We start from the raw sequence: 12,488 nt of genomic DNA, 5'->3' as shown, positions 1-12,488 counted from the left end.
TCAGCTGTCTTCAAATGTAATGGGTGGTGCTGATGTCAATGCCAATGGAAGTTCTCAACATTCAACACGACATCCAGCATTCTTCTACAACCAGTAAATTACGGTCTTATAATTTAGAATGTGTAATATGTATGTGGAAACGATATTGTTTTACAGGTAGCCTAAATGAAAATAAAGTATGTGCGTGCATTCAACCACAGCCTTCAGTTGTTTTATCAGCAAACCGGTAGTTATTTTACTCTGAAAATGTATACTGCAGTTAAAATAATGGTTCGTTGAAGTTACACTATTTTGGACACTATATAAGTATGTATTATCATAGATTGCTACAATTATTCAACCCATCGAAGATCGGATTAAACTATCGCCCTTGGTCCTTCACAAACTATAGTATGCGCGGATCATATTTACTGTGACACGACGAGGCTCCGTGGATTAGGTAAAATTAACATAGCCAGCTTGCTATGTTGTTGTACTAACTGTTACGTTAAAAAGAAATGACACAATGTAACATCATTGGTTAAATTGAACTATTTCAATCATTTTCGAACCACATAAGGTTTTGTTTGGACATGATCGAAGCGGTATTGCCACGATTTATCACCGTGTTTCGTGCTGGCTAGTTTAGCTAATGGTGTTGGCACAGCGTTTTAAAATGAAGCTAGTATGTTTGGTGTTGGCTACTAGAAAGCTCTCTGTAGCTACACAATGTTTTTTTCTCATCAGTGTCTGTCAATGTGTCCCATATGTTAAGCTAACATTAACGTGTAATGTCTTCGTGTTTCGTTTCTAATTGGTTAGCTAAACCATTATCTTGATTTGAGCCAGTAATAATTATTGAGTGACCAGTTAGGATATATAATGGCTAGGTTAACGGTTACTCTACCACCCACAGAATTTTGATCTGCCCGAAGTACCCCTCCCCCCCGTGTATTTTACCGGTAAACCTATGGTCTCATGACATAAGTATTCTCCAGTACCACCCCTATGGATAGGCCAAGTACCCCAGGGAACGACTTGTTTAGTAGGTAATGTTATAATAATAATAATAATAATATATCCCATTTAGCAGACGCTTTTGTCCAAAGCGACTTACAAGTCGGCTGGGGCCACTACTTTTACATATGGGTGGCCCTAGCGGGAATCGAACCCACGACGCTTGGCGTTGCAAGCGCCATGCTCTACCGACTGAGCCACACAGTAGTTATACCGAGATACTTATTTGGAAACGCAAGTTACAAAAATAGAATGAGTATCAACCATAATAAAAAAACATATTTCAGTAATTTGTTTGATGTTGTATGATTGGTAGAAGCTAGCTAAAATATAATTTGATAGTAGACCGCTATTTAACTACACTTGCTATAAACACATTTTATTGAATCGACCACTAGAGGGAGGCATAGCCTTATCCATTGTCAACAGGCTGCAATGTTTTTACTTAATTTTTTACAAGGTTTTATACTAACCATTACATTACATTACATTTAAGTCATTTGGCAGACGCTCTTATCCAGAGCGACTTACAAATTGACCAACCATGTAGAGTGTTGTGTGTAGCATTTTTTTAGACTCTTATACTCTAATTGTTAATCTGACTTCCTACATGTCTCCCTTTTCCTTTACATTCATATGCTTTACATTTTTCAACACATCACTCTGAGTTATTTTCTATTCAACAGATGATTTCTTGACTTGGTGTCTGTTGTCTACTTGGTTGAGTTGAGACAAATAAAGTAAGTTCTCAATCTCTACTGTATACCTCTATTTTGATGGATAAAAAAACCCACTTTGATCAATGATAAAAACTCTTTCTTAGTATAGATTTGTAACAATTTCTTCGGTTAGTCTATTGTGGATGCTACTTGCTGCTGTTAAAGCTCAGATTTGTGCATGCACCTTTACTTTTCAAGGAGGGAGATGACAGTGCCAGCGGCCGGGGGCGTAGACCTCAGTCGGAAATTTGTGTCAGAGACTGTGATCGAGGAGAAGAGGAAGCAAATACAGGAGGAATGGGAAAAAGTTAGGAAGCCAGAGGACCCAGAGGGTAAGCCATCTGCCATTAACTCCTTTCGCCGCAAAAAAATGCACACAGACACAAGCAATATCTAACATCATGCCTGTACACTTGTCTCTTCTAAACATCTGCATGCCTCTTGTTTCTGTGTGTTTGTGATGTCTCCCTGATACAGAGGCTCCTGAGGAAGAGTATGATGGGCGTTCACTCTTTGAGCGGCTACAGGAGCAGAAGGACAAGAAACAGGAGGAGTATGATGAGCAGTTTAAATTCAGTAAGGGTTCCTCTCTTGTTTCTTTGTCCTTCTCCACTTTTGTTCCTATCACATTCTGGGATGTCACATTGGCTTTCTCAGATTAAACTTGCATCTATGGAATGGGGGGATTGAGTGAATGCCAAGAGTGTGCACAGCTGTCGTAAGGGCAAGGGTGGCTACTTTAAAGAATCTCAAATATAAACTATATTTGATTTGTTTAACACTTTCTTTGGTTACTACATGATTCCATATGTGTTATTTTATAGTTTTGATGTCTTAATGGCGCCGGAGGAGATGGCTGCCATTTTTAAAATCCCCTAACCCAATTGTGCTATTGTGTGTTTTTTTGCATTTATTCGTAACTTATTTTGTACATAATGTTTCTGCCACCGTGTCTTATGACTGAAAAGAGCTTCTGAAAACAGCGTTTACTCACCCCGTACTGGAGGAATACTTTTTTTTTTTACGAGTCGAACGGGAATGATTTACTTCAGTCGCCCAATAATGCCCATCATTCACAGAAGAAAGAGATGGCGATATCGGGGACGAAGGTCTGGGTGCCTTGTAAGGATCTGATGTTGAGCGTGTAATCTGCCTCTACCATCGGTCCTATTAGCCAACGTACAATCAATGGAAATAAAATAGACAAACTACGATCAAGTATATCCTACCAACGGGACACTACACACTGTAATATCTCAGTGGCTGAACGACGACTTGAATAACATGCAGCTGGCGGGTTTTATGCTTTTTCGACAGGATAGAACAGCGGCCTCTGATAAGACAAGGGGTGAAGATCTATGTATATTTGTAAACAACAGCTGGTGCACAAAATCTAAGGAATTCTCAAAGTTTTGCTCGCCTGAGGTAGAGTATCTCATGATAAGCTGTAGACCACACTATTTACCAAGAGAGTTTATATATATTCTTCGTAGCTGTATATTAATCACCACAAACTTATGCTGGCACTAAGACTGCACTCAATGAGCTGTATACAGCCATAAGCAAACAGGAAAACGCTCATCCAGAGGTGGCACTCCTAGTGGCCGGGGACTTTAATGGAGGGAAACTTAATTCAGTTTTAGCTCATTTCTACCAGCATGTTAACTGTGCAACCAGAGGGGAAAAAAACTCTAGGCCAACTTTTCTCCACTTACAGAGACGCATACAAAGCTCTCACTCACCCTCCATTTCGCAAATCTTACCATAATTCTATCCTCCTGATTCCTGCTTACAAGCTAAAATTAAAGCAGGACGCACCAGCGACTCGGTCAATAAGGTGGTCAGATGAAGCAGATGCTAAGCTACAGGACTGTTTTGCTAGAAAAGATTGGAATATGTTCCGGGATTCTTCCGATGGCATTGAGGAGTACACCGCATCAGTTACTGGCTTCAACAATAAGTGCCTCAATGACGTTGTCCTCACAGTGACTGTACGTACTGTTAGGTTCTAATTTTCAGAGTAAATAACTCACGGACACTAGAGAAGCTTAACCAAGTTGAATTCTTCCCAAAGGGTCGATACAGCTGTAATTCAGACACAGACATGGCTTCCACCGTGGTAGTATTCATACCCCACTTTGGGTGGAGTCTCCTCCTTATCGCTAAACATTGCATCATTATTGCTAGGCAGGGAGCTAAGTGATATGAGCCTTAAACGGTTTCTCCCCTTACCATTACTGCCACATGCGATCGTGTTCCCTGCACTCAGCCCCTCCCAAGCTTCATTATGGCACCCCTCATGTCTCTTTTGTAAGTAATGTTCCTATACTTCTGAGTATAACAATGTTCCAAGTTTAATCCAGAATCCAACAGTACATATCCCAACCAGAAGCCATGGATTACAGGCAACATCCGCACAGAGCTAAAGGGTAGAGCTGCCGCTTTCAAGGAGCAGGACTCGGAAGCTTATAAGAAATCCCGCTATGCCTTCCAACGAACCATCAAACATGACTAAGATTGAATCATAACGCACCAGCTCCGACGCTCGTCGGATATGGCAGGGCTTGCAAACTATTAGACTACAAAGGGAAGCACAGCCACGAGCTGCCCATTGACACAAGCCTACCAGACGAGTTAAATTACTTCCATGCTCGCTTCGAGGCAAGTAACACTGAAACATGCATGAGAGCATCAGCTGTTCCGAATGACTGTGTGATCACGCTCTCCGTAGCCGTTGTGAGTAAGACCCTTAAACAGATCAACATTCAGAAGGCCGCAGGGCCAGACGGATTACCAGGACGTATACTCCGAGCATGCGCTGCAGTGGAGCAGGTTGAGAGCTTCAAGTTCCTTGGTGTCTACATCACCAACAAACTAACATGGTCCAAGCACACTGAGACAGTCGTGAAGAGAGCACAACAAAACCTATTCTCCCTCAGGAGACTGAAAATATTTGGCATGGGTCCTCAGATCCTCAAAACGTTCTACAGCTGCACCATGGTTGCATCGCTGCCTGGTATGGCAACTGCTCGGCCTCTGACCACAAGGCACTACAGAGGGTAGAGCGACTGGCCCAGTACTGGGGCCAAGATTCCTGCCATCCAGGACCTCTGTACCATTCAGTGTCAGAGGAAAGCCCATAAAATTGTCAGACTCCAGCCACCCCAGTCTGCTGCTAAAGAAAAACCCTTGAATGAGTAGGTGTGTCAACTTTTGACTGGTACTGTATGTATAATAAACATTTATTGGAGTGGTGGAAACGATTTAGCAGCAGTGGGGCGCTGCTTCTAAATTAATATTTGAGGAATTTTGAACACGAGTCAGAGTCTGGACCCGTTGAGGACAAAGTATTTCATGTTCTGGTTGTGTGTATATGTGCACATGTTTATATTATGAACCTGTTTATGTGAACAGATGGAACTATGTAATACATCAGAAGAAGAAAATATGATCTCGTCTTGGAAATGACTCAAACCTGCTTCCTGGCATAGCAGCTTCCCTGCTTTTCAGTTTCCCTGGTGACCAGCCGACTATTAGTAGTTACCCTTGTGGCCGAATGTGTCTTGTAAAGTTGTATGCTCTTTAAGTAAGGCCATTTCAGGAAACTAGAAAGAGCTTTGTTTTGTATTTTCATATGGCATAACCCTTCCCCAACTCCGCTTGACTTAAGTTGAAATGATCAGAGAGTATTGTTGTATTGGTACTATAGTGCTTAGATATTTTTTCCATAGAAATGTCTTTTCACCACAGAGAACATGGTCAAAGGCCTGGATGAGGATGAGTCTCACTTCTTGGATGAGGTCTCCAGGCAACAGAGCCTGGTGGAGAAACAACGCAGAGATGAGGAGCAGCATGAGCTAAAAGAGTACAGAATATCCTTTCAGTTTCAGCTGTATGCTCACTCCATCACTGTAATTCTTCATCACACACACAGAGCAAAAACAGTGTATCCATTTTCATGTCATTTATTGGTGGAACATTTCTGTCAATATGGCAACATTACAAGCCAATTCATGCTTGATCCGAAAGTGTAGTCGGAGGCTTCGTATGGAAGCCAAACCCACCTGTTCCGGGTCATCTACAAGTCTCTGATAAGTAAAGCCCCGCCTTTTCTCAGCTCATTGGTCACCATAGCAGCACCCACCTGTAGCACGAGCTCCAGCAGGTATATCTCACTGGTCACCCCCAAAGCCAATTCCTCCTTTTGGCCGCCTCTCCTTCCAGTTCTCTGCTGCCAATGACTGTAACGAACTGCAAATATCTCTGAAGCTGGAGACTCTTACCTCCCTCACTAGCTTTAAGCACCAGCTGTCAGAGCAGCTCACAGATCACTGCACCTGTACATAGCTCATCTGTAATTAGCCCATCCAATCTACCTCATCCCCATACTGTATTTATTTATTTATTTATCTTTCTCCTTTGCACCCCAGTATCTCTACTTGCACATCCTACCATTCCAGTGTTTAATTGCTATATTGTAATTACTTTGCCATCATGGCCTATTTATTGCCTTACCTCTCCTATCCTACCTCATTTGCACATGCTGTATATAGATTTTTCTACTGTATTTTTGATTGTATGTTTGTTTATTCCATGTGTAACTCTGTATGTCTCGAACTGCTTTGCTTTATCTTGGCCAGGTCGCAGTTGCAAATGAGAACTTGTTCTCAACTAGCCTACCTGGTTAAATAAAGATGAAATAAAAAGAATAATGGAGGCCACTGTGTTCTTGGGGACCTTCAATGCTGCAGACTTTTTTTTTTGTACCCTTCCCCAGAACTGTGCCTCGACACAATCCTGTCTCAGAGCTCTACAGACAATTCCTTCGACCTCACGGCTTGATTTTTGCTCTGACATGCACTGTCAACTGTGGGACCTTATATAGAGAGGTGTCCAATCAGTTGAATTTACCACAGGTAGTTATAGGAACAGCTCAAGGATGATCAATGGAAACAGGATGCACTTAAGCTCAATGTTGAGTCTCATAGCAAAGGGTCTGAATACTTATGTCAAGGTGTTTGTTTTGTTTTTTACTAAATTTGAAAACTTGTATTGGCTTTGTAATTATGGGGTTTTGTGAGTAGATTGATGAGCAACATTTTGTATTTAATCCATTTTAGAATAAGGCTGTAACTTAACAAAATGTGGAAAAAGTCAAGAGGGTCTGAATACTGTCCAAATGCACTGTATGTGTGATCCAGCTACTCTCATACTCTCCATGTGTTTCTTTCTCCGTCACAGTTTTTTGGTGTTGAGCTTTTTGCTCTCTAGCAGTAGATGTAGGCTTGTCCTACCCCTCTACTCCCACCTTAGTTAAGTTGATAGCCAGGAGTTGATTCAGTTTGCAGACTTCAGGTCAGAATGGGTGTTATTCCACCTTGTTAGTGCTCATGTTCTCAAACATGACTTACAGCACACCTCAAACACTGAAACACAGAGAACCACATTCTACATGATGAGAAACCATTAGATCAAATAATATACAGTATGGGTAAGATTATAGTTCAAACATGCCTGCATAGACAGTGACAGACAGGTAGTGACTAGTGAGAACTTGATTTGGCATATGATCATGATCTCCTCACAGCGAGGAGATGATTAGTCACTAAGTTGACACTGTTTCTTGTTGAAGTAGCTTTGCAACTTGATTTTTGTTGGTTTGTTCCTCAGGAAGGACACTGGTAGCATGTCATTTTGTTAAGCAAAGTATGGTCTTTTCTCTTGACTTGTAGTGATTTTAATGCATCTATTCTAAAGTATGCTGTATGCTTTGCATGTCCACTTAACTGATATGAATGTATGTAAAGCCACTCTCATGTCAGATATCTCAGCACTGCTCTGAGCTGTGGTCCTGTGTTGATTCTTTCTAAATTCAGCCATAGCTAATAACGTCAATGACTTGATAGCCTTCCTTTGTCTCGGTTAGGCTGTCATGTAATATGATGCAGGGGGCATGTTCAGAACATGATGCTATCATGTAAGCAAGAAGATACATGTTGCCTCTCCTTTTCCACTGACAATCAGGTTTGTCTGCAGATGGAGGAGGCTGTGTTGTCGTGGCAACCAAATCCTACAGAGGGCTGGCTTGTACGCTGATGGGAGACAGTTGAAGCACCTACCGCTGAGAACCTCCATCAAGCCCTCTTTCGTAATATAGTCATTTGTCCTAAGATAGTTTTCCCACCAGTGTCACAGGTTTTTCTTAGCTCCAAAGTGTGTCACTTTTCTAGGGCAGTGATTGAGGCCCATAGACTAGTAAGTGGAAGGATCAGGCTGGGTTTATGAGGACACACCTGGCCTGTGGCTAGAGCTCTGTGTACCATTTTGTTTTCCTGTACTCACTCACCCAAACCTATTGGAAATTCCATTCTGACAGTCAGTGCCAGCCCAGTGGGCAGTATCCTGCTTGAGTCAAGTGAGATGTGAATTAATTGTGAGTCAGCTGGTGTCCCCATCACTCCTATCAGCAGTTTGTCACATCTAGGATCTGCACGTCTGTGTGTTCTCCATTTCCTCCTTAACTCCAGGATCTCACAGTGCTCTGAAAAAGCTGGTATCCAGTGAGAGTCGGAAGGAGCCAGAGAGGAGAGTGGGACCTAGACCAGCTGAGGTCAAGACCAGTCACCTGTCCCAGGCCCATCTGTTGGCCGGGGCAGTCAAGCGACGCAGGTGAGGCCAGGGGTCACAATACCTTTTAGACCTAGGTCACAGTTTTTACTGCATCTGAATATACTATTAGAGCAGTGGTTCCCAAACCTTTTATAGTCCCATACCAGTTCAAACATTAAACCTCCAGCTGTGTACCCCCTCTAGCACCAGGGTCAGCACACTGCCTGCCACACACACACACACACACACACTATATGGTACATTTATTAAACATAAGAATGAGTGTGAGTTTTTGTCACAACCTGTCTTGCAGGAAGTGACAAAGAGTGCTTATAGGACCAGGGCACAAATAATAATCAATAATTATGCTCTTTATTTATCCATCTTGCATATAACTTTTTGTTCATCGAAAATTGTGAATAACTCACAACAGGTTAATGAGAAGGGTGTGCTTGAAAGGATGCACATAACTGCAGTATTGGGTTGTATTGGAGTCTGTCTTCAATCATTTTCCACACACAGTCTATGCCTGTATTTAGTTTTCATGTGAGGGCCGAGAATCCACTCTAAAGTAGGTACGTGGTTGCAAACGGTATTAGTGTCTTAACAGCACGATTTGCCCAGGCAGGATACTCTGAGAGCAGCCCTATCCAGAAATCTGGCAGTGGCATCTGATTTAAATAAAATTTTCGCAGAACCGCTTGTTGCAATTTCGATGAGGCTCTCTTGTTCAGATATCGGTAAGTGGACTGGAGACGGCATGAAAGGGGTAATGAATCCAGTTGTTTGTGCCATCTGTTTTGGGAAATGAATTGCGCACCCAACTCACTCGATGCTTTGCGCTATTACATTTGACATTGTTCGTAAGCTTGAGTTCATTTGCACACAAAAAAATCATACAATGATGGAAAGACCTGTGTGTTTTCCTTGTTAATGCAGACAGAGAAGAGCTCCAACTGAATGTTGATGTTAATCATAGCCACAATTTTGTACCTAACATTGACTATAGTTGCGGAGAGTCCCTGTAATTCTAGATTCAGATCATTCAGGTGAGAAAAAACATCACCCAGATAGGCCAGTCAGGTGAGAAACTCATCACCATGGTCAGAAAATAATGGTTAGTAAAAAACTTTTAAGCTCGTCTCTCAATTTAAAAAGAAATGTGTCAATACTTTACCCCTTGATAACCAGCGCACTTCTGTATGTTATAAAAGTGTTACATGGTCGCTTCCCATATCATTGCATAATGCAGAAAATACTAGAGAGTTCAGTGGCCTCACTTTAACAGTTAACCATTTTCACTGTAGTGTCCAAAACGTCTTTCAAGCTGTCAGGCATTCCCTTGGCAGCAAGAGCCTCTCGGTGGATGCTGCAGTGTGCCCATGTGGTGTCGGGAGCAACTGCTTGCACGCGTGTTACCACTCCACTATGTCTCCCTGTCGTGGCTTTTGCGCCATCGGTACAGATACCAATACATCTTGACCACCAAAGTCCATTTGATGTCAAATGGCTTGTATGCAAAGCAGTAATTGTTTCAAAACATCTCCTGCCATGTCACTGATGCATCGTGAAACGGTTTTGTTTGGTGGAGACATTGTCTGTATAGTTTTTTTAGCCTTTTCCCCCAACATTATCCTAGCCATATTTGCGGCAGCAGGAATAATTAAGTCCTCCACAATAGTATGGGGCTTGCCTGTCCTAGCCACTCGGTAGCTCACCATGTAAGACTCTTCTAGCCCCTTCTTATTAATGGTATCTGTTGCTTTTATTCATGTCTTATTACTCAAAAACGTCTTATTTTTCAAATTGGCATGTTTCTAAATGCCTGCGCAAGAGTGAAGGTTTCATTGAGTTGTGAGATAGTACTTTTGCACATATAACACACCGTGGCTGAGGAAAGGCACTACTCCCAATATAAGTGAACCCCATATCAATGTATTTCTCCTCATATTGGAGCCTCTTCGATGGTTCAACGTCCCTGTCTTTTGTTCGGTGCTTTCCTGGGTAAGGAGGCAGTAGCTCTTCGGCTGCATCAGATTCATGTCTGTCAGTGTCCATGCTAGCTGGGCTAACAACAAATGTAGAATTACTGATGCTAGCATTGGATGTGTTCGTGGAAGCAGAACAACTTGTGTCGTCAACAGGTGCAGGTGTAGTACTGCTGGTAGTAAAAGGACGACCAGTATTTAATTTTTGTAATATTTTTTTAACCTTTATTTAACTAGGCAAGTCCAGTTAAGAACAAATAGTTATTTTCAATGACAGCCTAGGAACAGTGGGTTAACTGCCTGTTCAGGGGCAAAATGACAGATTTGTACCTTTTCCGCTCTGGGATTCGATCGTGCAACCTTTCGGTTACAAGTCCAACGCTGTAACCACTAGGCTACCTGCCGCCCCAGTAGAGTTGGTATGTGTCTCTATGGACGCGGGCCTTACTTTCTTTAACCATTTATCAATTTTTAGAGCAAAAGGAATGAACAGCAGCTACGTTTGGCTACACACGGGCAGGTCGTGGAATTCCCACGAGAGTAACGGTTAATTATTTGACTAGGCTACCTGTAATTGATATTGTTATTTCACTGAACACTGGATGGTTTAATTTTATTTTTGGCAGAGAAACGAGGCGAGGGGGAAGGGGGGAAAAAACTCACCCAAATGTGTAGCCCCGTTAGAAAATATACATACATTTTCTTTTTACATTTTTGTGTACCCCAAACGGAATTGCGCGTACCCCAGTTTGGGAATACCTGTGTTAGAGGAGGTCACAATTATGGGGGAGTGGTGGAGTTTCATGATGACTTTCATTATGGAAAACAGTGAATTGATCTGTAGGTTTCTGTGCCTTGTCTTACCTTTCTCTCTCCTGCAGCTCCTCACAGTCCTCAGACAATAGCAAGAAACAGAAGGTTGAGGAGTCTGCAGCATGGAATGGGGGCCAGACAGGTGGGCTGGAAGCATCTCGTATCACGGCTACTCATAATGTCACAACTTAATGCAGTAATAACACAAAGTCCTATGCCTCACACATTATGTGTTCACTGGTATCAGTAAGTGTGACTGACAGTGTGTTGTGCTCTCAGAGCAGGAGGCGGGCAGAGATGTGGGTAAGGAGACCTCCACAGTAAAGACGACAGGCATCCTCCACCTGCCATCGGCTGCCGTGTGTGTGGGCATCCTGCCGGGCCTGGGAGCCTACTCCGGCAGCAGTGACTCTGAGTCCAGTAGCGACAGCGAAGGTAGCGTGGACAGGAGCATCTGACCTATAAAGAGAGAGTCTGCAGATATACACACACATTCACACAGTCTGCCAACACTTCTACTCCCATTGGTTTCACAGCTGTATGAGTTACTGTTGCTCTGTCATTTTGCAGCGTTTCTATCAAGTGTTTTCCAGCCCAAATCTGCATAGTTAGTTGTGATTTACTTTCTTCATAATCACTAAATAATTAAAACCCCTTAAATGAACTTCAATGTCATTGTGGTTTTGATGTTGTGCATCCAAATATGACCCCCCCCCCCCCTTCCCTTCCTCCCAATATGACATCTCACACAGTTTAAATCCCTGGCAGCCTAACCTGACGACATCCCCCTGCGGCTGCAAGCTGTGCTATTGGCCAAGGGAACAGTGACTGACAGCTTGGGATCAAGGACAGGACTGCCACATCACATTCATACCAAACCTTAGAAAACATCAAGAAAGCAAGCCTGAGATTTGTGGGCAGTCTCAGATGCAATGTATGTGGAAATATTTTTCCTTTTATTTTTGTTTATTTTTGATGCGTCAGTGCAAATAATTCAGGATTTGAATGGACTTCTCTCCATTGAAATGTGTATTTGATCATTGGAAGGTCGAGGCTTGGGGAGAAGAAAGTAAAGCGTTTTCTTTGTGTATTTGGTGTGACGAGTTGAATAATGAATGAATGATAAATGGAATGAAATACAGTTTGAATAAAATGGAAGTGATTTCTGTTTGTACTCATTCACGTGCAGTCTTTAACCAATAAGAATAGAATGTAGGAATACATTTCTCAGGGTGCTCTTTGTAGGAAGCCTTGTTGGTATTGCATACACATCTTAAGAAAATCCTCTCAATTGGATAAAGTGAAAAGTTGATTTAACCAGGCATATCCAGGATACGGTTGTACTAATTGTTTCAAACTGTAA

General features: G+C 42.3%; 1 protein-coding gene across 6 annotated transcripts; it reads left to right on the top strand.

The window, feature by feature from the left end:
- The first annotated feature begins 3 nt into the window (after positions 1-3).
- Positions 4-12,303, top strand: LOC135524444 (PSME3-interacting protein-like). Of its 6 annotated transcripts, none has more exons than XM_064951982.1 (9): positions 4-93; positions 1,683-1,736; positions 1,914-2,047; positions 2,193-2,291; positions 5,466-5,588; positions 8,252-8,384; positions 11,194-11,267; positions 11,405-11,560; positions 11,894-12,303. In XM_064951982.1, exons 3-9 carry the CDS (start codon positions 1,921-1,923, stop codon positions 11,896-11,898), a joined length of 717 nt encoding a protein of 238 aa, XP_064808054.1. In that variant the 5' UTR covers positions 4-93; positions 1,683-1,736; positions 1,914-1,920; the 3' UTR covers positions 11,899-12,303. The 6 variants fall into 6 exon arrangements, with proteins under 6 accessions (XP_064808054.1, XP_064808053.1, XP_064808057.1 ...); XM_064951981.1 differs by having other exon boundaries at positions 11,878-12,303; XM_064951984.1 differs by lacking the exon at positions 4-93 and adding an exon at positions 283-306 and having other exon boundaries at positions 11,878-12,303.
- The last annotated feature ends 185 nt before the right edge of the window (positions 12,304-12,488 follow it).

Source organism: Oncorhynchus masou, chromosome 31 (genome assembly GCF_036934945.1).
Source record: "Oncorhynchus masou masou isolate Uvic2021 chromosome 31, UVic_Omas_1.1, whole genome shotgun sequence".
Lineage (NCBI taxonomy): Eukaryota > Metazoa > Chordata > Actinopteri > Salmoniformes > Salmonidae > Oncorhynchus > Oncorhynchus masou.
This window is presented reverse-complemented; position numbering and strand designations above follow the sequence as displayed.

What these genes read in the sequence shown, in the direction of transcription:
- LOC135524444 (XM_064951982.1), top strand. Translation starts at nt 1,921, where the DNA reads ATGACAGTGCCAGCGGCCGGGGGCGTAGACCTCAGTCGGAAATTTGTG. An exon ending in TGATGAGCAGTTTAAATTCA is followed by an intron (nt 2,292 to 5,465) that starts GTAAGGGTTCCT and finishes TTTTCACCACAG; the next exon opens with AGAACATGGTCAAAGGCCTG. An exon ending in ATGGAATGGGGGCCAGACAG is followed by an intron (nt 11,268 to 11,404) that starts GTGGGCTGGAAG and finishes TTGTGCTCTCAG; the next exon opens with AGCAGGAGGCGGGCAGAGAT.